Source organism: Amblyraja radiata, chromosome 3, assembly GCF_010909765.2.
Source record: "Amblyraja radiata isolate CabotCenter1 chromosome 3, sAmbRad1.1.pri, whole genome shotgun sequence".
NCBI lineage: Eukaryota > Metazoa > Chordata > Chondrichthyes > Rajiformes > Rajidae > Amblyraja > Amblyraja radiata.
In genome coordinates this window covers 79,128,133-79,152,816 of record NC_045958.1, presented here as the reverse complement: position 1 = coordinate 79,152,816, position 24,684 = coordinate 79,128,133, and the positions used below count along the sequence as shown (strand labels likewise).

The window sequence follows — 24,684 nt, the reverse complement described above, 5'->3', positions numbered from 1 at the left end:
AGGGTAACTCCATTATATGAAATCCATTGTCCTTTCATTGCGAGGTTCAATAGAAACGTTATCCCGTCACCCATTCCTTCTCTCCAGAGATGCTGCCTGCCCGCTGAGTTAAAGAGTGCCCATGGTAGACTCACGAGACACTAAGGTAAACGCACGGGCCACTACGTTCTTACAACGAGTTTAAATGTTTCAATTTTTAACTTCAGCAGTACATTTTACTCGTGGAAAACTTTAAACATGTTTGAATTTTTCCAAGAGTTAACAAGTTTCACGGGTACCTGCCGTTAGCGCCACGAGTCACTAAGTTGTGTCTACGAATTCCGACGTTCCCGCTACGTTAATTGTATGTAGTTACCACAAGTTAAATTTGTTTTAAACTCGGGGTACCTCGTGGGCCAACTCACACCATGAGACAGGGGTGTAAGAGTCCAGAATCTTTATTTCCTTGTTCGGTTGAAAGGAAAGAGTAATAATTGGAAAGAGCCATGGTTTTCAAGGGAAATTGGACACTTGGTTCGGAAAAAGAGAGAGATCTACAATAAATATAGGCAGCATGGAGTAAATGAGGTGATTGAGGAATATAAAGAATACTAGACCATGTAACGGGTCTGTTCCCCCCCAACGTGCGGTTGTGGGGGGGGGAGGCAGCATGCAGCGTCACACACACTAACTATCCCCCCCCCCGCACTCACGCTAATTACCCCCCTTGATAGGGATCTAGGGGGGTGGAGGTAGAGAGTGAGGGCAGAGAGAGAAGGGGCAGCGACAGAGACACGGAGAAAGGGGCAAGGGGGAGAGAGTGAGAGGGGGGGAGGGGAGGAGAGAGGGGGGGAGGAGAGAGAGAGGGTGCTGAGAGAGGGTGTGCTGAGAGGGGGGAGAGGTTGGGAGCAGGGAGGGTGGAGGGAGGGTGGAGGGAAGGGTAGGGAAGGGTAGGGGTGTGGAGGGGAGGGGGGTTTAGGGGAGGGACCGTGGGGGAGGGGAGGAGGGGAAGAAAAAGAGGGGAGGAGAGGGGGAGATGGGGAGAGAGAGAGAGTGCCTTTTTACTTCAACCCAAACCTCCCAAACAACCATTTGCAGGCAGTGCTTTTTTTTACTTCAAACTAACCATATTTTCATTTTCAAACCACATTAAAGGTACTCACAGTTGAGTACACATGTGTTCAGTGTTATTCAGAGCTCAGAGTGACCTCCATCTTGCAGAGACTGAATGTGGCACACCACTTCCTGGTGTTATAGTCCCTCCCCCTCCCTCCAGCAGGGGCAGCAGAGAGAATGGTGATTTTTTAAAAAACATTAATATCTCTCTGATTTTTCATCGTTGGGAAAAATACTCCGGTTTAGGAAGGCAGACGTGGGCTCTGAGCCAGGTGGCCAAAAATGACGGCCGTAGGTGGTGGCGTTCTCTCGGACAAAAGCGGTCAAGATCAGACTTTTAGTAATATACTAGACCAAGTGCAGACCCGTTTCCCCAACGGCGTTAGCGGGGGGCGGGGGGGGGGGTTTGAGGCATCACACTCACATTAACCACCCCCCAAACACACAGGTGGGGGGAGGGGGGGTGAGAAGAGGAGGGGAGAGGAGGAGGAGGAAACGGGACAGATTTGGGGGGGAATGGAGAGCGGGGTAGGGGATGAGAGAGGGGGATGGGGAGAGAGATGTGGGTGAGGGGGGGGGGGATGGGGAGGGAGGGGAGGAGGGAGGGAAGGGGAGAGGGGTGGGTGGAGAGAGGGGAAAGAGGGGAGGGAGAGTGGAGGGGGAAGGGGGGAGAGAAGTGAAGTGGAAGAGAGGGGGGAGAGAGATGTGGGGGGGAGGGATGGGGACGGAGAGGAGGAGGGAGGGGTAGAGAGGTGGGGGGAGAGGGGGGGAAAGAGTGGGGAGGGATAGTGGGAGGGGGAGAGGTGGAAGAGTGGGGAGGGTCAGAGGGGTAGGGGAGGGAGGGGGAGAGAGAGGGGTGGGGGAGGGAAAGGGGTGGGGTGAGGGAGAGAAGTGGGGACGAAGGGGTAGGGGGAGTGGTGGAAGAGGGGCAGGGGGCGGGGACGGAAGGGGATAGGGTAGAGAGTGAAGGGGTGGGGGAGAGAGGGATGGGTTGGAGAGGGAGAGGGGTGACAAGAGGGAAACTTAGAAACATAGAAATTAGGTGCAGGAGTAGGCCATTCGGCCCTTCGAGCCTGCACCTCCAGTCAATATGATCATGGCTGATCATCCAACTCAGTATCCTGTACCTGCCTTCTCTACACACCCCCTGATCCCTTTAGCCACAAGGACAACATCTAACTCCCTCTTAAATATAGCCAATGAACAGGCCTCAACTACCTTCTGTGGCAGTGAATTCCAGAGATTCACCATTCTCTGTGTGAAAAATGTTTTTCTCATCTCGGTCCTAGAAGATTTCCCCCTTATCCTTAAACTGTGACCCCTTGTTCTGGACTTCCCCAACATCGGTTTCTATAAGATCTCCCCTCAATCTTCTTAAATCTAGCGAGTACAAGCCGAGTCTATCCAGTCTTTCTTCATAAGATGGCGCCGGTGTGTGTGGCTGCTCGTCTGTCGCTCTGTCTGTGTTTGGTGTTTTTTGGCACTATACAGGTAAAGTCTCTGCTGGTGTACGACCGTCAATCTCTCCAAGATCTACGACATAATGTCGGTGCGTTTGTCGGTGCGTTTGAATATAATACCCTGCCACCGTTCTTATCCGGAACCTCGACTCACCTGGACTGGGCCTTGCCTCGAAGGAAGCGTCGCCGTCGCCGTGGAAAGCGCGGCGGTCGACTGGTGAGTTTTAGACTGGGTACGCCCGGGCTCCCTTGTCAGCGACTTCTTCGTGGGCCTCGCCTTCGGGGTCTCCAGCCCGGTGCTTTTCAGCTGCCACCGGACCATCTCCTCCCAGAGGGTACAGAGCGCTGCCTGCCTGCTGCGGCCTGGAGAGCTGCCCGGACACGCCGCCTCGGAGGGGAGGTGGGCAGCCTCAAGGTGAGCCCGCTCTTCCGGGGTCTCCAGCCTGGTGCTTCTCAGCTGCCACCGGACCAACTCCTCCCGGAAGGTGTAGAGGGCTGTCCGCCTGCTACGGCCCGGAAAACTGGCCGGACACGCCGCCTCGGAGGGGACGGGGGCGGTCGCCGGGTGTGCCGGCTGCTTCAGGTTGCTCCTTTCTCCCCCCCTCCCCCCCTACCCGCTTACGATCGGAGGCTGCAGCGGGACCGGCTCCGCTCCCCCTGCTCTCCTCGGCCCCGCCATCGCGGGGTGAATATCCGGAACCTGCGGACACTGCCCCGGGCTCCCCGATCTGCAGACCTAAAGAGTCCATCCCCTTCCCGGGTTGGCCTGGTGAACGCCAGATCGCTGGCAAACAAGACTTTTATTTTGAGGGACTTCTTCTGTTCCCGGGCCCTGGACTTCCTCTGTGTGACAGAGACTTGGATCGGTCCTGGTGAGTGCAGCGCTTTTACTGAACTTTTGCCGGCGGGCTGCTCTTATTTCAACTCGCCACGGATGTCGGGCCGTGGAGGTGGAATTGCAGTCATTTATAAAAGCACTTTTAAATGCAAACAGTGCACTGCATTATCAACGTTCTCCAGCTTTGAGGCAACTTTATTTGAGGTGGGTCGCTCCGACACGGTGCTTTGTGCTGTCATCTACCGACCCCCCAAATACCACAAGGACTTTGTGTCTGACTTTTCTGAGTTTCTGGCTGGGATTATGCCCAACTATGACCGTGTCCTTATGGTTGGGGATTTTAACATACACGTGTGCTGTCCTGATAAGCCGTTGGCGAAGGACTTTTTAAGTCTTATTGATTCTTTTAATTTTGTGCAGTGTGTGTCTGGTCCCACACACGAACATGGACATACATTGGACCTTGTTCTCTCCTATGGCTTGCCTGTATTAAACTTGGAGGTCTGTGATAGTTTGTTTTCTGATCACATGCCTGTACTGTTTGATGTTGGTTTTTCCAGTGCTGCAGTTAGACCTGTATCGTCTGCTCGGCGCTGTCGGTCCTTTAACCCTTCTGCTGCTGGCCAATTCTCTGCTGCATTCGATCAGCTCTGTGCCCCCTCTGCGTCCACTCCCCTTGGTGCGGAGGAGATTAGTTCTTGGTTCCACTCCTCCTGCACAACTATACTGGACTCTGTGGCTCCTTTAAAAACTTTGCAGCCCAGAGCTAAACCCGAGCCCTGGTTTAGTGACGCAACTCGTACAGCTCGACGGGATTGTCGCAGAGCTGAACGAAAGTGGAAGAAGGACAGGCTGCAGGTTTCATCGCAAATCCTAAAGGACAGCTGGCGAAATTATCAAAATACTGTTAAAGAGGCCAAAAGATATTACCTGTCTAATATAATAGTGGCTAAGCGTCACGACCCACGCGTATTATTCAAAACTATTGATTCTGTTTTAAATGCCCCACAGCCTGTTTGCTTGGAAGCATCGTCCGAATTGTGCAATGACTTCCTGCACTTCTTTATCAAAAAGGTCGTTTCTATAAGGGCTCTCATTTCAGCCCCTGCCTCTGACCCCTCTGTTCCGGCCCCATGCCTGGTGGCATTTGAAAAGTTTGTGCCTCTGACATTGTCGGGTCTAGAGGATGTGGTTAGGCATATTAAGCCGTCGGGTTCCCCCTGTGATGCTGTCCCTCCTCTTCTTTTTAAAGAGGTTTTCCCGAGTATAGGGCAGTCGGTTCTCGCCATTATAAACAGTAGCTTGTGTTCTGGGGTTGTCCCCATAAATTTTAAACATGCTGTAGTGCAACCACTACTTAAAAAACCAGGCCTGGATCAAACTGATCTGTCCAATTTTAGGCCGATCTCCAAGTTGCCTTTTATCTCCAAGATCATGGAGAAGGTAGTTTATGCGCAGCTGAAACTCTTCCTGGATGAGCACAATATTCGGGAGGTTTTCCAGTCTGGATTCAAGGCTATGCATAGCACAGAGTCGGCTCTGCTAAGGGTCTTCAACGACATCCTCCTGGCAAACGACTCAGGTAATTATGTGGTTCTTGTCTTGCTGGACCTATCTGCCGCCTTCGATACAGTGGACCATGGAATTTTAATTTCCAGACTACAGCACCAAGTGGGCATTTGTGGCAGTGCCCTGGGATGGTTCAGGTCCTATCTGGCAGACAGAACCATGCGGGTAAGCCTTGCTGGCTTTGAATCCTCCTCCACTCCCTTGGTATATGGGGTTCCACAGGGCTCAATTTTAGGGCCCCTGCTCTTCTCCTTATACCTACTTCCTCTGGGCTCAATTTTGAGAAGGCATGGCATCTCCTTTCACTTTTATGCAGATGATAGCCAGTTATATATGCCACTCAGGAAAGAGGAAGACTATTCTTTAAAATCACTTCTGTCTTGTCTTGAGGACATTAAGTCCTGGATGGCCTTAAACTTTCTGGGACTTAATGAAGAGAAGACAGAGGTGATTTTGTTTGGCCCCAATGGCTGCCGTGAACCTCCCTTTGTTGACTTGGGTCCACTGGCATTGTCTGTAAAGCCAACCGTCTTGAACCTGGGTTTTAGGATGGACGGTGATTTTAAACTAGACAAACAAATAGGCGCGGTGGTTAAGTCCAGCTTCTTTCACCTAAGGAAGCTGGCAAAGGTGAAGCCCATTCTCGAGCGGGAGCATTTTGAAACAGTAATCCATGCCTTTATTACATCTAGGCTGGATTACTGTAACGCACTCTACTCTGGAGTCGCACGAGCTTCATTGGCTCGTCTCCAGCTTGTTCAAAATGCTGCCGCTCGCCTTTTGACTGGAACTCGAAAGAGGGAGCACATTACGCCAATTTTGGCCTCCCTACACTGGCTCCCAGTGCACTTTCGAGTTCATTTCAAAATTATTTTATTTGTTTTTAAATCGTTGAATGGGCTCGCCCCGCCTTACCTCTCTGAGCTGCTCCACCTATATGCTCCTGCCCGGTGCCTCAGGTCAGCTGATCAGCTGCTCCTTGAGGTACCAAGGTCTAAGCGGAAGCTCAGAGGGGATAGAGCCTTTTCTGTTGCTGCTCCGGCACTCTGGAACACCTTGCCGTTGCACATCAGACAGGCCCCCTCACTTTCCATCTTCAAATCCTGCCTAAAAACATATTTTATTCTTTGGCTTTCGACACTGGCTGAGGCATTGCTCCTGTTTTTAGTGCTTTTAATGTCTTTTAATTTTTAGTGTGTTTTTTATAGTCCTTCGTTTTACGGTTTTTAATGGTTTTTAATTGTTTGTAATAGCTTTTTGTTCATGATTTCTCATGTACAGCACTTTGTGGCAACTGTAGTTGTTTAAAGTGCTTTATAAATAAAGTTATTATTATTTATTATTATATGAAAGTCCTGACATCTCAGGAATCAGTCTGGTGAACCTTCTCTGTACTCCCTCTATGGCAAGAATGTCTTTGAGCATTGGGCATTGTGACATCACACAATGGAACGTTCACCATGGGCTGGGGCTCCTGCAAAGGCATTTGTAAATGGATCCATTCCGATTGGACATATGTGAACATTGGGCATTGTGACATCACACGATGGAACGAATCAAAAGGAAGAAAGGCAGCCGGACGGACGGCAGGCGGCAGCCACAGACTTTTATATAATAACTAGACCAAGTGCAGACCTGTTGGGACTGTTTCCCCAACGGCATTTGCGGGCGGGGGGGGGCTGCATCATGACACTCGCATTAACCACCCCCCAAACACACAGGTGGGGGAGGGGGGGTGAGAAGAGGGGAGGGGAGGAGGAGGAGGAAACGGGACAGATTTGGGAGGGAAAGGAGAGCGGGGTAGGGGGTGAGAGATGTGGGGGAGGGGGGATGGGGAGGGAGGGGTGGGGGAAGGTGGGAGAGAAGTGGAAGAGTGGGGAGGGAGGAGGAGAGGGGTAAGGGGAGTGATGGAAGAGGGACAGGGGGGAAGGGGGCGGGGGGGACGGGTGGGGGGAGAGGGGAAAGAGTGGGGAGGGAGAGTGGAGGGGGAAGGGGGAGAGGTGGAAAAGTGGGGAGGGAGGAGGAGAGGGGTAGGGGGAGTGCTGGAAGAGGGACAGAGGGGAAGGAGGAAGGGTGGAGAGAGGGAAGGGGGTGCGGTAGCGAGGGATGGGTGGGAGAGGGGTGAGGAGAGGGAAACATAGAACCATAGAAATTAAGTGCAGGAGTAGGCCATTCGGCCCTTCGAGCCTGCACCACCATTCAATATGATCATGGCTGATCATCCAACTCAGTATCCTGTACCTGCCTTCTCTCCATACCCCCTGATCCCTTTAGCCACACGGGCCACATCTAACTCCCTCTTAAATATAGCCAATGAACTGGCCTCAACTACCTTCTGTGGCAGAGAATTCCAGAGATTCACCACTCTCTGTGTGAAAAATGTTTTTCTCATCTCTGTCCTAAAGGATTTCCCCCTTATCTTTAAACTGTGACCCCTTGTTCTGTACTTCCCCAACATCTGGAACAATCTTCCTGCATTTAGCCTGTCCAACCCCTTAAGAATTTTGTACGTTTCTATAAGATCCGCCCTCAATCTTCTAAATTCTAGCGTGTACAAGCCGAGTCTATCCAGTCTTTCTTCATATGAAAGTCCTGACATCCCAGGAATCAGTCTGGTGAACCTTCTCTGTACTCCCTCTATGGCAACAATGTCTTTGAGCATTGGGCATTGTGACATCACACGATGGAACGTTCACCAGGGGCTGGGGCTCCTGCAAAGGCATATGTAAATGACTCCGTTCCGATTGGACATATGTGAACATTGGGCATTGTGACACACACAATGGAGCGTTCACCAGGGGCTGGGGCTGGTGCTGCTTCTATGGGTGAGAAGCCAGTTTATTTTGAAATATTGGGGGGGTGGGGGGGAGAAGGATTTGATTAAAAATGTGTACATAAACATGACAAAATGTAATCAGGAGTGGATACTTAGAAAGAAAAGTGAAATCTTTAACCACCCCCCAGACACACAGGTGGGGGGAGGGGGGGGGGGGTGAGAAGAGGGGAGGGAGGGGAGAGGAGGAGGAGGAAACGGGACAGATTTGGGAGGGAAAGGAGAGCGGGGTAGGGGGTGAGAGAGGGGGAGGGGGTGGATGGGGAGGGAGGGACGGGGAGAGGGGTGGGGGGAGAGGGGAAAGAGTGGGGAGGGAGAGTGGAGGGGGAAGGGGGAGAGGTGGAATAGTGGGGAGGGAGGAGGAGAGGGGTAGGCGGAGTGCTGGAAGAGGGACAGAGGGGTAGGAAGAAGGGTGGAGAGAGGGAAGGGGGTGGGGTAGCGAGGGATGGGTGGGAGAGGGAGACGGGTGAGGAGAGGGAAACATAGAACCATAGAAATTAAGTGCAGGAGTAGGCCATTCGGCCCTTCGAGCCTGCACCACCATTCAATATGATCGTGGCTGATCATCCAACTCAGTATCCTGTACCTGCCTTCTCTCCATACCCCCTGATCCCTTTAGCCACAAGGGCCACATCTAACTCCCTCTTAAATATAGCCAATGAACTGGCCTCAACTACCTTCTGTGGCAGAGAATTCCAGAGATTCACCACTCTGTGTGAAAAATGTTTTTCTCATCTCTGTCCTAAAGGATTTCCCCCTTATCTTTAAACTGTGACCCCTTGTTCTGTACTTCCCCAACATCTGGAACAATCTTCCTGTATTTAGCTTGTCCAACCCCTTAAGAATTTTGTACGTTTCTATAAGATCCTCCCTCAATCTTCTAAATTCTAGCGTGTACAAGCCGAGTCTATCCAGTCTTTCTTCATATGAAAGTCCTGACATCCCAGAAATCAGTCTGGTGAACCTTCTCTGTACTCCCTCTATGGCAACAATGTCTTTGAGCATTGGGCATTGTGACATCACACGATGGAATGTTCACCATGGGCTGGGGCTCCTGCAAAGGCATATGTAAATGGATCCATTCCGATTGGACATATGTGAACATTGGACATTGTGACACACACGATGGAACGAATCAAAAGGAAGAAAGGCAGCCGGCCGGACGGACGGCAGGCGGCAGCCACAGACTTTTATATAATAACTAGACCAAGTGCAGACCTGTTGGGTCTGTTTCCCCAACGGTGTTTGCGGGAGGGGGGGGGTGAGAAGAGGGGAGGGAGGGGAGAGGAGGAGGAGGAAGCGGGATAGATTTGGGAGGGAAAGGAGAGCGGGGTAGGGGGTGAGAGATGTGGGGGAGGGGGGATGGGGAAGATGGGGAGGAGGGAGGGAGAGGGGTGGGGCAGAGAGGGGAAAGAGTGGGGAGGGAGAGTGGAGGGGGAAGGGGGATAGGTGGAAGAGTGGTGAGGGAGGTGGAGAGGGGTAGGGGGAGTAATGGAAGAGGGACAGAGGGGTAGGAGGAAGGGGGCGGGTTGAGAGAGGGAAGGGGGTGGCGTAGAGAGGGAAGGGGGGTGGGGGAGAGAGGGATGGGTTGGAGAGGGAGAGGGGTGATGAGAGGGAAACATAGAACCATTGAAATTAAGTGCAGGAGTAGGCCATTCGGCCTTTTGAGCCTGCACCACCATTCAATATGATCGTGGCTGATCATCCAACTCATTATCCTGTACCTGCCTTCTCTCCATACCCCCGATCCCTTTAGCCACAAGGGCCACATCTAACTCCCTCTTAAATTCAGCCAATGAACAGGCCTCAACTACCTTCTGTGCCAGTGAATTCCAGAGATTCACCACTCTCTGTGTGAAAAATGTTTTTCTCATCTCGGTCCTAAAAGATTTACCCCTTATCCTTAAACTGTGACCCCTTGTTCTGGACTTCCCCAACATCTGGTACAATCTTCCTGCATCTAGCCTGTCCAACCCCTTAAGAATTTTGTACGTTTCTATAAGATACCCCCTCAATCTTCTAAATTCTAGCATGTACAAGCCGAGTCTATCCAGTCTTTCGTCATATGAAAGTCCTGACATCCCAGGAATCAATCTGGTGAACCTTCTCTGTAATCCCTCTATGGCAACAATGTATTTGAACATTGGGCATTGTGACATCACACATTGGAACGTTCACCAAGTGCTTGTGCTCCTGCAAAGGCATATGTAAATGAATCCATTCCGATTGGACATATGTGAGCATTGGGCATTGTGACATCACACGATGGAACGTTCACCAGGGGCTGGTGCTGTTTCTATGGGTGAGATGCCAGTTTATTTTTGAAATATTTTGGGGGGGGGGAGAAGGATTTGTTTAAAAACGTGCACTTAAACACGACGAAATGTAATGAGATGCGGATACTTAGAAAGATAAGTGAAATCTCTACCAAAATGGAAAAGATGTCGGCTATTCAGCTTTCTCCCTTATCCGTAAACTTTGACCCCTTGTTATGGTCTTCTCCAACATCCGGAACAATCTTTCTGCATCTAGCCCGTCCAACCCCTTAAGAATTTTATACGTTTCTATAAGATACCCCCTTAATCTTCTAAAATCTAGCGAGTACAAGGCAGTATCCAGTCTTTCTTCATATGAAAAACCTGACATCTCAGGAATCAGCCTGGTGAACCTTCTCTCTAATCCCTCTCTATGGCAACGATGTCTTTGAGCATTGGGCATTGTGACATCACACGATGGAACGTTCACCATTGGCTGGTGCTCCTGCATAGGCATATGTAAATGAATCCATTCCGATTGGACATATGTGAACATTGGGCATTGTGACATCACACGATGGAACGTTCAGCAGGGGCTGGGGCTGGTGAAGCTTCTGTGGGTGAGAAGCCAGTTTAGGTTTGAAATTTTGGGGGGGGGGGGGGAGGATTTGATTAAAAATGTGTACTTAAACACGACGAAATGTAATGAGGAGCGGATACTTAGAAAGAAAAGTGAAATCTCTACCGAAATGGAAAAGACGTCGTCGATTCTGCGTCCGGTTTCAGAGTTACAGGGAATCAAAGGAATAAATGCGGCCGGAAGCCGTACATGTAAATGGATCCATTCCGATTGGACGTCTGCGAGCGTCGGGCATCGCGATTGGACGTCTGCGAGCATCGGGCATTGTGACATCGCACGGTGGGAACTAATCGAAAGGCAGAAAGGCAGCCGGACGGATGTCGGACGGATGGGGCGAGAGTTTTATAGAATAACTAGACCAAGTGCAGACCCGTTGGGTCTGTCTCCCCAACGGTGTTTGCGGGGGGGGGGGGTTGAGAAGAGGGGAGGGAGGGGAGAGGAGGAGGAGGAAACGGGATAGATTTGGGAGGGAAAGGAGAGCGGGGTAGGGGGTGAGAGATGGGGAGAGAGATGTCGGGGAGGGGGATGGGGAAGATGGGGAGGAGGGAGAGGGGTGGGGGAGAGAGGGGAAAGAGTGGGGAGGGAGAGTGGAGGGGAAGGGGGAGAGAAGTGGAAGAGTGGGGAGGGAGGGAGGGGTAGGGAGAGGGATGTACCTGCCTTCTCTCCATACCCCTTGATCCCTTTAGCCAACGCAGCCGTTCCCTACCCGTAGCCCCCACTGGGGGGGGGGGGGGCGGCATCACACACACTAACCACCCCCACACACAGAGTTGGAAAAGTGTATAACCACCGTTCCCTACCTGTAGCCCCCAGCGGAGACGTGGTCGTCGAAGTCGGGTACCGACCGTCTTAAAATAGCGTATCTTGAAGTCGTCGAAGTCGGGTCCGTCTCGGCAACGCGGGGGGGGGGGGGGGGGGGGTGGCGGGGCGGCATCACACACACGAAGCATCCCCACACACAGAGCCTTAAAAGTGTAATGCCCCAACGCAGCCATTGCCTACCCGCAGCCCCCACGGGAGACGTGGTCATCGAAGTAGAGCCGTTCCCGAAAGGCCGTTTTTAAATGGCATCGCTTGAGGTTGTGCTGCGGGCGCCAGCAGCCGTTATGGTCGCTGGCCAGCAGGAGGCGACAAAATGAGTGAGTGGGTCGGGGGGGGGGGGGGGGGGTGAAGGTTTTAATGAAAAAAATGGACCTAAACATAACGAAATGTAATGAGGAGTGGATAGCTGGAAGGGAAAGTGAAATGTCTACTGAAATGGCTGCTTGTATGGGTGAGAAGCCAGTTTGTACTCTGTACTGTCACTATGGCAACGATGTATTTGAGCATTGGGCATTGTGACATCACACGATGGAACGTTCACCATTGGCTGGGGCTCCTGCATAGGCATATGTAAATGAATCCATTCCGATTGGACATATGTGAACATTGGGCATTGTGACATCACACGATGGAACGTTCAGCAGGGGCTGGGGCTGGTGAAGCTTCTGTGGGTGAGAAGCCAGTTTAGTTTTGAAATTTTGGGGGGGGGGGGAGGATTTGATTAAAAACGTGTACTTAAACACGACGAAATGTAATGAGGTGCGGATACCTAGAAAGAAAAGTGAAATCTCTACCGAAATGGAAAAGACGTCGGCGATTCTGCGTCCGGTTTCGGAGTTGCAGGGAATCAAAGGAAGAAATGCGGCCGGAAGGAAGCCGTACATGTAAATGGATCCGTTCCGATTGGACGTCCGCGAGCGTCGGGCATCGCGATTGGACGTCTGCGAGCATCGGGCATTGTGACATCGCACGGCGGGAACAAATCGAAAGGCAGGAAGGGATCCGGACGCCAGCCGGACGGATGGGGCGAGACTTTTATATAATAGATAGATAGATAGATAGATAGATAGAAGATAGATAGATAAAAAGAATCTTAAGAAAGAAATTAGAAAAGCTAAAAGAAGATATGAGGTTGCTTTGGCAAGTAAGGTGAAAGTAAATCCAAAGGGTTTCTACAGCTATATTAATAGCAAAAGGATAACGAGGGATAAAATTGGTCCATTAGAAAGTCAGAGTGGACAGCTATGTGCAGAGCCAAAAGAGATGCTAAAAAATGGAACATCTATGGTACATCTTTTCTCAAGAGCTCGTTCAAAGGATGTAAAACAGTTTTTATGAAAATTATGATTTTTTTAAATGTAAATGAGATTTGCGGTCCCATTGTGACGTTATTGTCAATGAAAATGGAAACATTTGAATAAAACAGAATATTTTAAAAAAGAGCAATTTGTTATGTCTCTCTGAATAAAAGTGGATTTTTTTTCAAAAGAGCCATATTTTTTGTAAATGGGACCCCTCTGTGATGTCATACGCTGCTAACGGCCAGTGCAGATGGAGGTTTAAAATGTGAATAACTTGTAAACAGTAACATCAATGTGAACGCAACTCACTCTCCTTCAGTCTCCTCTTCCCCTCCTTCATTATCCTCCCTCTCCCCACCATCCTCTGCTTCCTCCCCTCCCCTCACCCCCTCCCCTCCTCTCTCTTCCCCTCCCCTCCGTTACCTCGCCATCCCTACCCCATCCTCCTCCATTCCCTCTCATACCCAGCACTCCCTCTCCCTCCTCTTCACCCCCCCCCCCTTTCCCCTCACCTCCCCCCCCCCCCACCCCCGCCTCCCACAATGAAATCGCAATGTTTTTTGTAAATGAAACCTCTCCCTAACTATTTGATTAAATCAGGGTTTTTTTTTATTGTGATTTTTTTTTTTAAGTAAATGAGTATTGTGACGTCATTGTGAATGAAAACGGAAGAATTTAACTAAAACAGAATTTTTTGAAAAGAGCAATACTTTATGTAAATGAGATTCGGGATCCCACTGACATCATACGCTGCTAACGAGCAGTGCAGATGGAAGTGATTTTTGTTAAAGTGGATAGATAGATGGATAGATAGATGGCATGCTTGGTTTCACGGGTTATTCATAATTTCATTGATCATTGTTAAAAACCTTAGCGAAGCAGTGGTGCTGGTTTCTGACGGGAACGGTGACGGACACACCATGCATCTCTGTCCAGTTCCTGCAAACTTCCGCTGCTGGATGTATAGGATTTTGGTGTGTGTGCTTTATCATCATTCCTTACAATGCTATGTACGATCGCAACTTCTACTGAAGTGTGGATGGCCGTTGGCTCGCTAGAAGCTCATCCGCCCTTTGATAGGTCTTGTTTTTGGTCCTGCTGGGGGTCATAGGTTATTGAATATGAGCCAGGAAGTCATGCAGCTTTATAGAACTTTTATTGGGCTGCATTTGAAATATTCTAGTGCAGTGTGCAGTTCTAGTCGTCCCATCACGGGAAGGGCATTGAGGCTTTGGAAAGGGTGCAGAGGTGGTTTACCAGAATGATAGACAGAAAATGTTGGAGTAACTCAGCGGGTCAGGCAGCATTTTTGGTCAACCTTTGGATAGGTGACGTTTTGAGTCTGGAGAGTGAGAACTGGAAGCAAGAAAAAACCAGGACAAATCAGGGCTGGCGACAGATGACTTGGTTTCCCTGATAGGCTGATTTGGCTAGGGACAGTGATCCCAAGAGCGATACATCGTTGCATACTGTGGAGCTGGTTAATGGACCTTGAAGAAGTTATCCTCTCCCCAGGCGTTCAGCAAGATCATCTAACTGCTCCAGTTCTTTCTCCTCCCCACCCACCTGCCTACAATCAGTCTGAAGAAGGGTCACAACCCGAAGCATCACCTAAGAGGAGGTCATGCAGGATTTTACCAAATACTGGTTAGACAACAGCTAGAGAACTCTATACTGTTCTGGTCACCACTCTAAAGATCTGACAGCATTATAGAGATTTGTTTTTAAATTATAGATCTGCTGTTTATTGTAAATCCACCAGGTGGCAGTGTTGGTGGTACTGCTAGAAGCTGGGGATTGGGGAAAAACAAAATTGATTAGTGATTATATAAAATAGAAATGGTACAGCAGTGTTGCAGTTTGCTTCCAGAGTGCCATAAAAGTCCAGCATCTGGGGCTTGTTTATTGAATTCTTCCACTTATAGCTTCCGAACCAATTACTCATCTCTAGTATATCTCACATAATAGTTTCATTGTGTCATATCTGTTCGGTCATGTTGTGGTGATTAGTGTTATACTGAAAATCTATTTTCTCTTCAGTAATTAGATTTGCATTTCATAGGACTGGTAATTCAGTAAAAGGGCAGTGTTTTGCTGGATATAAAAATCACAATTTACATAATCAGATTTTGTAACTCAGGGTCATAATTTTAAATGTATTTGTATCACTTTCCCCATTCTACAAAAATAATCTATCATCATTTTACTATCCACGTCACCAGCACACACTGCAGATGCATGAGATGAAATAATGGTGGAAATTGTGGAAATACCGTTGATTTAGGCAGTGGAGGAAGTCAACATTTCAGATTGACCTCTTGATCAGCATTCAACAGGTGGTAAAAGAGACAGCTGGTTTGTATCGGCAAGATGTGTACAATATAAACATCATAAAATTGCTGGTGGATTTGACTTAAAAATCTTAATTTGAAAGCTTCTAAAGAATTGAATTGCCAATAATTGAGCGAGAGATAGTGGAGAATGTTAAATTTGTATTGTTTGAATAATTAAAATTAACTTAATGTGGAAAGCTGTTGACATTTTAAAAGGTTGTTTTATGGCTTCGGAGGCTAACATGATTTCCAGTAAATTGTCATTTAGGGCCATTCAGTCCGTGTGTGACCAAAAATATGAAACATTGTGAAATACATCTCCTCTAATTTTGAAAGCATTACAGATATATTGTTTTGTACGTTTTGTACTGTATATATGATTCTATTTTTCCGAAGTTTATCAAGTGAAATTTTTATATGTTAGTAGACCAAGTGGGACCCGTTGGGTTCCGTCCCCGGTGGGGGGAAGGGGGGGGGGGTGCGGACTACACACCCCCCTTGATATTATATTAATATTATTAATTCACTCCTTTTACCTCATCCACCGCCCTGTCAACTCATGCATAGCCCCCACTCGCAGGCGCAGCTAGAGGGAGAGGGAGGGGGGTAGAGATAGCGAGGTGGAGACAGAGGCAGCGGGCAGCAACCTCCCCAACATGCGCCGACACGAGGACCCCTAGCGAGGGGGCGGGGTGAGGGGAGGGGGGGCGGCGAGAGGGCGGGTGAGCAAGCGAGCGAGCATCAACCATCGACCAAAGGACCGCGAGTTGGGCCACCACAGTCTTCAGCTACGATCTTTGGTCTTCAGTCGACTGCCCGATTTCATCTCCGGCTGCGTCTTTTAAATAAGGGGGGGAAGGAAGGAGGAGGAGGGAGATGTGGGAGGGATGACGTCACTCACAGCGCAAGGAAGAAGGCATGCAGACACATTGTGACGTCATCAGTGAAAGACAGTCGTTTTTTAATTCCATGTTTTGGCAGATTTTTGAAATTTTTCATTAATAACAAGAAATAAAGCATGAAATTTTCAGATAAGTCGATTTTGGACCAGGGGAAACATGTCTACCAAAATATGTAAAAGTGTTACTGATACCACGCCGTTTTTTCGCGAAGATGTGATCACACACACACGCACACACACACACACACACACACACGCAGCTTCTGATCATTCTGTTTTGAGTTTGTTTTCACGTGACTTTTGCTTTCTTGCAGCAGCAGCGTCGCGATATGTAGTGATCTGCTCCTTTGTCATTTCTTGTAAGCGTTTCTTGCGTAGTGCTTCCACTCGTTGACTCTCCTTAGAAGAAAAGTCAGGATCTTGTTGTTTCTTTTTTGCTCGAAGTCTCCTCATTTTCTCTGCTGAAGTCATTGGTCTTTTGGTTGCAGGAGCCTGTTCATCCATGTTGTCTGGAATTTAATCACATTCATGTAAAAGCAGTATTAAAGTAAAACAGTTCCTAAAATACTCCAGAATATTATATTAACACAACATCAGTGTAGTCATAGTCATTTTTGACTACCATGAACATGAAAAGATGTACATGTACTATTTATTTTTACGTTGGTTCAATTCATATGTTACCCTTAAAAGAAATTAAGGCACCTACATGTACACATACATTCTAATCTGAGTTGATTACTGAGTAGTCTATTTGAACGGTGTAAATTAATTTGTCTTGACATCACATGCAAACTCTAATGTCTTTAAATATCTCATTCAACAGTTTCTTGCATGAGAATGCTCTCTTATAAAAAAACATGTTCATCACATTGCACATGATTTACATATAATCATAGAACAAATTCCATATAATTAATTCTATTAATATTTAAAATCAACTGCAAGTGTAAAATGCTCACCTTCAAATTATTTTCCAGCTCAAAACAGCTCAGAAATGTATAGCAGTAGTGAAGAGTTTGTACAGGTGCATCCAGTTGTCCAGCAGACACATGACCAGCTCATACAGTGTACTTTGTGTGTTATTTTGGTAATGTGTTTGAACCATGTGTGGGCCAAGTGCTAGACACTGGCATAACATACAATTACTCCATTGTTTCTGAGATCACATTCCTGTAATAACTGAGTAGACTATACCATTACATTTATGGGTAATCTGGTCAAGAAGAGGAGCAATGATAGGTATAACCTGAGTGCATTCATGGATTGCTTTGTCACGCACGTGATCATAAATGCCACGTGTGTGACCAATTGATTAGTTCTTTGTTAATTAAAAATGACAGTTTAGTGAATTCATATTTGGTAAAAAAAAAAGCAAGGCACAATAAAGCTAGCTTTTGACATGAAAAATGAATGTTATCAAAACTGGTTTTCAGATGGCATAAGCTTTTCATTTTTTCGGTCATGTGTGTGCAATTTAACGTTAATTAGACCGTTAATTATTTCATTATAATTGAATGAAAGCTATTATTTTTAAGTGAAATTTAAAAATAGACGTGGACAAGCACAACATAACATTAAAATACAGAAAGGAAGATATTAGATACAATTTTACAGTTGTCTAATAAAGGGGGAAAATACATGTTATTTTCATTGTAATATACGCCTATGTAAATTTATGCAAATGTGCATGAATGAAGTCTTAATTCAAAAAAATATATATTATTCACGTAACTTTGGACAATGCTCTTTATGAATATATACTAAAAATTTAACAGATAAAACTTTTTTTTCAAATTTGGTTCACTTTCCAAAGAATGATCCTTTAGTGCACATGATGGTATCCTACATTTTGAAATAATTAAAACATTGACTGCAGCTACTTTTTAGCAGTTTGAAACTAAGTTGTGAAATTCTACTGTCGCTTTGTTGTATGTGACAGGCCTTTGAAATGATTCAAATTCTCAGTCTACATCTGCCCCACCCCCACATACCAGAAAAATAAATCTGCACTGCTGAATAAAAAATGCAAGTTTTAAGTAGGCTTTAAATACTAAATATACTGAGTTTCTTAGTTAAATCAGTGGTGAAATCAGTTGAATGCCAAAAGAATAAGCGAGTTCGGTATTCCGTCTGTGCATGCCCAGGTCATAGGTCACTAGCTATAAGAAGTCTCGGCAACGGTGGTGCTGCATTGTGTGCAGGCTTGCATTTTGTCCGTAGTTGGAGTCGGCGTCGGCTCTCAGTAGCTGCGGCCTCTATTGAGTTGCTTCTGGGCCGTCCCCGTCCCTTCCCCGTGTCCCGTCTCTGTCCAGAGGTGTCCGGGGTGGTCCTGGGCTGGCGGGGTCAAGTCAAGTCAAGTTTATTTGTCACATACACATACGAGATGTGCAGTGAAATGAAAGTGGCAATGCTCGCGGACTTTTGTGCAAAAGACAAACAACCAAACAACCAAACAAACTATAAACACAATCATAACACACATATTCTTCTACATAATAAATAATGGAAGGAAAAACGTTCAGTAGAGTTAGTCCCTGGTGAGATAGGCGTTTACAGTCCGAATGGCCTCTGGAAAGAAACTCCTTCTCAACCTCTCCATTCTCACTGCATGGCAACGGAGGCGTTTGCCTGACCGTAGCAGCTGGAACAGTCCGTTGCAGGGGTGGAAGGGGTCTCTCATGATATTGTTGGCTCTGGAGTTGCACCTCCTGATGTATAGTTCCTGCAGGGGGGCAAGTGAAGTTCCCATAGTGCGTTCAGCCGAACGCACTACTCTCTGCAGAGCCTTCTTGTCCTTGGCAGAGCAATTCCCAAACCAGATGGTAATGTTCCCGGACAAGATGCTTTCCACCGCCGCTGCGTAGAAGCACTGGAGGATCCTCGGAGACACTCTGAATTTCCTCAATTGCCTGAGGTGGTAAAGGCGCTGCCTTGCCTTACTCACGAGTGCTGAGGCGTGTGATGCCCATGTCATATCCTCGGGGATGTGGACTCCCAGATATTTAAAACAGTTCACCCTATCCACAGGATCCCCATTTATCCTCAATGGAGTGTACGTCCTCGGATGATGTGCCCTCCTAAAGTCCATGATCAGCTCCTTCGTTTTTTTGATGTTCAAGAGGAGGCTGTTATCCTGGCACCAGAGTGCTAGACCAGCCACCTCCTCCCGGTAGGCCTTCTCGTCGTCTGAGATCAGGCCCACCACCACAGTGTCATCAGCAAACTTAATTATTGAGTTGGAGCTGAATTATCGATATCGATGGAGCTGAATGGCCCCGGACTTGTAGCCGTTGACTCCAGCTCGGCTCTGCCTGTCTTGCTGGGTTGGCCGGCAGTCCTCCACCTCCACCCCCTTCCCCTCAGTCCGACACCGAGAACCTGCTGAAGATGGGCAGCCGCCGGCCATGCTCGAAGACGGGCGATCAGAGCCGCTGCTGCTGGAGTCATCCTGGTCGGAGAGAGAGTCTGCAAACTGGCTCCTGCTGGCTATGGGCAGGTCGGGCGCCCGCCGGAGCTGCTGGTGCTGTTGGTGGTGCTGGCAGCAGCAGCAACTTTCTCCCCCTCCCTTGCCCAGCCCCAAGCCCAGAGTCCGGGCCAGCTCCAACTCTAGATCTGGGCTGAAGGCCGCCCACAATGCGGCACTGTCGAGCGCCGGGCTGGAGGAGGCTGAGCCCAGGCCGGGACCCTCGCTCCTCCTCGGGATTGTGGATGAAGTGGCCGAAGTCGGTGGTGTGCAAGGTACGACTTGTACTTGGGGTAGTAGCGCAGCTCGGCTAGGCTGTGGACGAACTGGCACTTCGCCGTAAAGGCTCATCGGCGAGCGATTTCCTCTGGAGTTGGAGCGGGGTTGGGCTGGAGTTGGCGCTGTCTGTGGGTTCTCCGCGCTGGCTGTGGGTCTGTGGGTTCTTCGTGCTGGCTGTGGGTTCTCAGGGCTGGCTGTGCGTCTGGGATCTCCGTGATGGCTGTGGGCCTGAGGCCGCTGGTGTCGTCGGACCGGGCTGTTGGTTGGACCGGCGGGGGAGGCGGAGGTGAGCTGGGGTTGGTGCTTCTCTGCGCTGGCGGTGGGCCTGGGGGCTGGTATCCCGTCGGTCCGGACATCTCTGCACCCCCCCCCCCCTCCCCCTGCTAAATTAACTGTTGTCATCACAAAATATGTTTATAGAATAATACTTAAGAATTTTGAGTGGGCTTTTTTTTGTGTGGAATAGCAGAACTTGGGGGAGGGGGAAGATTGATAAGTGCAGAACTAATTTATCCCTGTTTTCTTCATCTGATTGTTGTCTACCAATCAGTTTCTCTTCCCCTATTCCTTGCTAGCTCTTCCCACCCTCACCCCAGCCCTTCCATTCCCCCACACCAGCCTCTTTGTGCAGGAGACTCTGCGCTCGCCACCTGATCACCACATGTTCGCTGGTGGTCTCTGGTGAGTCTCCTTCATGGTTGCGAGGAGTTCCCGCAATCTGGGGACTAGTCATGGCCTCAGTATTGTCGCCGCAAATTTTTCAACATGTTGAAAAGGTTTCTCCAACTAAAAATTGGTCGCCATGGAGAAAATTGATAATCCTGTAGTCGTTGGTGCAGTTGTAGTGGGGTCGCCATGTAGTTATAGGTAGTCGAGGTAGGCGTAGGTGGTTTTAGTTAATCGCCTTTGCTGACCGGTCATTTTCATTGGCTCATTGGGGGAAAAAAAAGTAAGCACGAGTTTTCAGAACCAAGGAAAACCGACCGGTAATGTTAAATTCCCGCCGAACTTCACAGCTGTGCATCTCTGGCTTTATTAAAAGTTGCCTGGCTTCATAAATGTTTCTCCCCCTTTCTTCCCCCCTCTTTTAAAGGACTCACTGTACACTGTGCTAGCCGTCTTAACCTTCCTATTCATCGCGGTGTGTGTCTGTATCACCTTGGCTTTGCACCGTGTGAATTTCAGACAGCGCTACCCTTCCCCCCCCCCCCCCCCCCCCCCCCCCCCCCCGCTTGCCCTGCCCCCGCCTTTGCGATGTGTGTGTGTGTTCCATTCTGACAGTCGTCGTTCCAGTTCCCCATTTTTCAGGCGACTGCTGGTGAATTGACAATCGCCGGCAATCAACTGAAAAATTGTGTAGGTGGGACAGGCCCATTACACTTTCTCTGCTTTGTTCAGCTGTTGTACATGCTCAGACTTTTGGGTTCTGCATAGATCCTAGTATACAGATAACGAAAATATGTTTGAAATCGTTTGATCTTATGGAGTCTAGGCACTCTGGAGCCAGAATACCGTAATGGAATGATTTCTATGTCTCAGTTTCTAATACTCTCCACTGTATCCCATGTTCTTTGTTTTCAGGTTGGGAAATTGCAGATGTGTATCAAAGTTGTGCCACTCTACTGAGTTGTAGTGGCTTAATACGTTCAACATAAAATTAGCTTAGCCCTGCTAAATTGCCGAAATACAGTGTGAATCTTTTATCATGGGCATCAGGCTTATTCTCTCAGTTCACTAGCTGCAAAATCAAGGAAAACAACATGGTTTGCTTTTCAAGTAATGTATTTCCTTTAAAATTGCCTCTACAAAATAATTAAAAGTTCAGAGTAAATTGTTGCTGCAGGAGTTTGTTTTTTATATATCTGACTTGTGTACCATTTGCACTAACCAACATTTTTTTAACAGATCTTCAAAACAAAAATCGTGCTGCTATCTTGGTAGAACTGCAACAGGAGAAGAAAAAGTTGATAATGCAGAATCAGTCATCTATGAACAACCCTGGAGCTAGGTATAGTGTATCAGATTATTCTTGTAAATTTATTTGAAAAATGACAAAGGATTTGAATATCTTTCAAAGTAAAGTGGTAGTTGAATTTGTCAGTCATGAAGTTGTATAGTTTGGAAATGGGTCCTTCGGCCCAACTCATCCACGCCAACCAATATGCCTATCTAAGCTAGTCCTCTTTGTGTTTGACCCATGTCCCTCAAATCTTTTCCTAACCATGTACCTGCCAAAATAACTTCTAAACTATTCTACCTGCCTCTGGAATTCCTCCTGTGTGGAAAAACTTTCCCGTTAGGGTTTCCATTAAATCTTTCCTATCTTGCCTTAAACCTGTGCCCTTTAATTCTTGATTTTCCCCAACTCCAAGGAAAATACAGCATTCAGCCCTTCTACGTCTTTTATGATTTTATACACCACTAGATCACCTATCATCTCCTACGCTCCAAGGAATAACATCCTAGTTTGCCCAACCTCTCAGTCCCTCAAGCTCTGACACCATCCTAATAAATATTTTCTGTGCCCTTTCCAACATTGGCATCTTTCCTATAGCAGGGTGACTAAAACTGAACACAATACTCCCAAGTATTGTCTGAAAACGGGTCACGACCCGAAATGTTGACTATGTTCTCCGGAATCTTGCACAAAATACAATGTGCTGGAGTAACGTAGCGGGCCAGGTAGGATGTCACTCCAGCACTTTGTTTTTTTCGCAAGATTCCAGCATCTGCAGTTCCTGGTGTCTACAATACTCTAAGTATGACCTCACCAATGTCTTGTATGACCGCAACGTAATGTCCCAAGCCCTATTCTCAGTGCCCTGACTGATGAAGGCCAGAGTGCCAAATGCTGCAGTCATCACATATCTAACTGTGACACCACTTTCAGGGAACTATGTACTTGTATTTGTAGGTCATTATGTTCAGTAACACACCCCAGGGTCTTGACTAGGAAGTCCTATCCTTGTTTAACTTCCCAGAATGCAACACCGTGCACATATCTGAATTGGACCAATTGATATTCCCCTACTTATTTACCTTGCTGATCAAGGTCCCGCTGTATTCTTGATGGTCGCCTTCACTGTCTATGATACCACCTATTTTAGTTTCATCTGCAAACTTAGAAACCATGCCATGTGTATTCTCATCCAAATCGTTGATATGGATGGCAAACAGCAATAGGCCCAGCGCTGCTCCTAAGGCACACCACTAGCCAAGGGTCTTCAGGAAACAATCATCCATCATCAGCTTCATGCCATCAAACCAATTATGTATCCAATAGCTAGCTTTCTTTGAATCCTGTGCAATCTAGCCTTCCAAAACGGCCTACCATGCAGAAAAACCTTGCTGGTCCATATGGATATGCTGTACTCATTGACCTTCTTGGTTAGTCCTTCAAAAAACTAATTCAGATTCATGAGACATGATCTCCCACACACAAAACCATGCTGACTATTCCTAATTAGTCCGTCTTTCCAAATGCATATATACCTTATCCTTCAGAATCCCCTCCAGTAACTTACGTGTACCATAGATGTTGGGTGTACTGGTCAATAATTCTGTTTTTTCTTGTAGCCCATGAATAAGGACACAACATTAATCCCCTTCCAGTCCTCCAGCACCTCTTCCTTAGCTAATAATGATGCATATATCTCAGCCAGTGCTCCTACAATTTCTTCTCTTTTTTTGTTTTAAAATCGTTTTATTGTTTTTTTCCCCCCAAAAAAACAAAAATAAAACAAAAAACGGAGCAAAAAGAATAATGATAAACATAACAATGGTATTGATACATAGGGATCAGGATTGCATTAATAACAGGTATAACCTAATATGAGACCAGTGTCAAAATACACAATGAATATAGACCTCCCGATCTCTATGTAAATATAGTTAAATCTTTAAAATGAAACTTATAAATGTAAAAAAAACACAAAGATAAAAAGACAAAGAAAAAAGGAAAAAACAAAATCCCCCTAAACTAAAGAAAACAAAAAAAATTAATAATAAAATAAGAATAAAAATAAAATAAATTAAAAAACAAAGCAAAGCAAAACAGAATCTGAACTGAGAATTTCAACAATTTAAGTCTGTTTGTCGTCAAGTCCGTTCCACCCGATAGACGTAAAATAATTTTTATAACGGTTAAAGAGGGAGCAATTTATGTTGTATGAAAGTGTTCAATAAATTTTCCCCAAGTCTTATCAAATTTAACCAAGGGTTCAACAATGTCACTCCTGATTTTTTCTAAATTTAAACATGATATCGTTTCAGTGTACCACTGGAGTGTGGTCGGAGGGTTGGAGTCTTTCCATTTAAATAAAATAGATCTTCTGGCGATTAATGTGATAAAAGCAATCAACCGATGGGCGGAGCGGGACGAATGAATAGAATCTAACATTGGTAGCCCAAAAATTGCAGTAATAGGATGAGGTTGTAAATCTATACTAAAGACTACAGAAATAGTATCAAAATTTTCTTTCCAATATTTTTCCAAAAGAGGGCAGGACCAAAACATATGGGTCAGTGAGGCCACTTCAGAGTTACATCTGTCACAGGTAGGATTTATATGACCATAAAAACGAGCTAATTTATCTTTTGACATATGGGCTCTGAACCACCTTGAATTGTATCAAAGCGTGTCTTGCACACATTGAGGAAGTATTAACTAATTGAAGAATCCTCTCCCATTTCTCAATCGATAAAGAAATTTGGAGTTCTCTTTCCCAATCATTCTTAATTTTATCAAATGTATCTATTTGTAATTTCAAAATCAACTCATAAATAGTCGTTATTAATCCTTTCTGATAAGGGTTCAACTGTAAAAAAAAATCAAAAATTTCGGATTGATGTGGTAGCAGAAAAAGGGGTGGAGTAGCCTTCAAAAATGGTCT

The 24,684-nt window shown here is 47.1% G+C and overlaps 1 protein-coding gene across 2 annotated transcripts in view; it reads left to right on the top strand.

Annotated features, from left to right (window-relative positions):
• Nucleotides 1–24,684, top strand: part of LOC116971216 (INTS3 and NABP interacting protein) — a 48,187-nt gene that overhangs the window by 8,877 nt on the left and 14,626 nt on the right. For both annotated transcript variants that reach the window (XM_033018187.1, XM_033018188.1), the window contains exon 3: nt 21,698–21,800. In XM_033018187.1, coding sequence (XP_032874078.1) covers nt 21,698–21,800 — 103 coding nt within the window. The remainder of the gene's footprint in view (nt 1–21,697; nt 21,801–24,684) is intronic.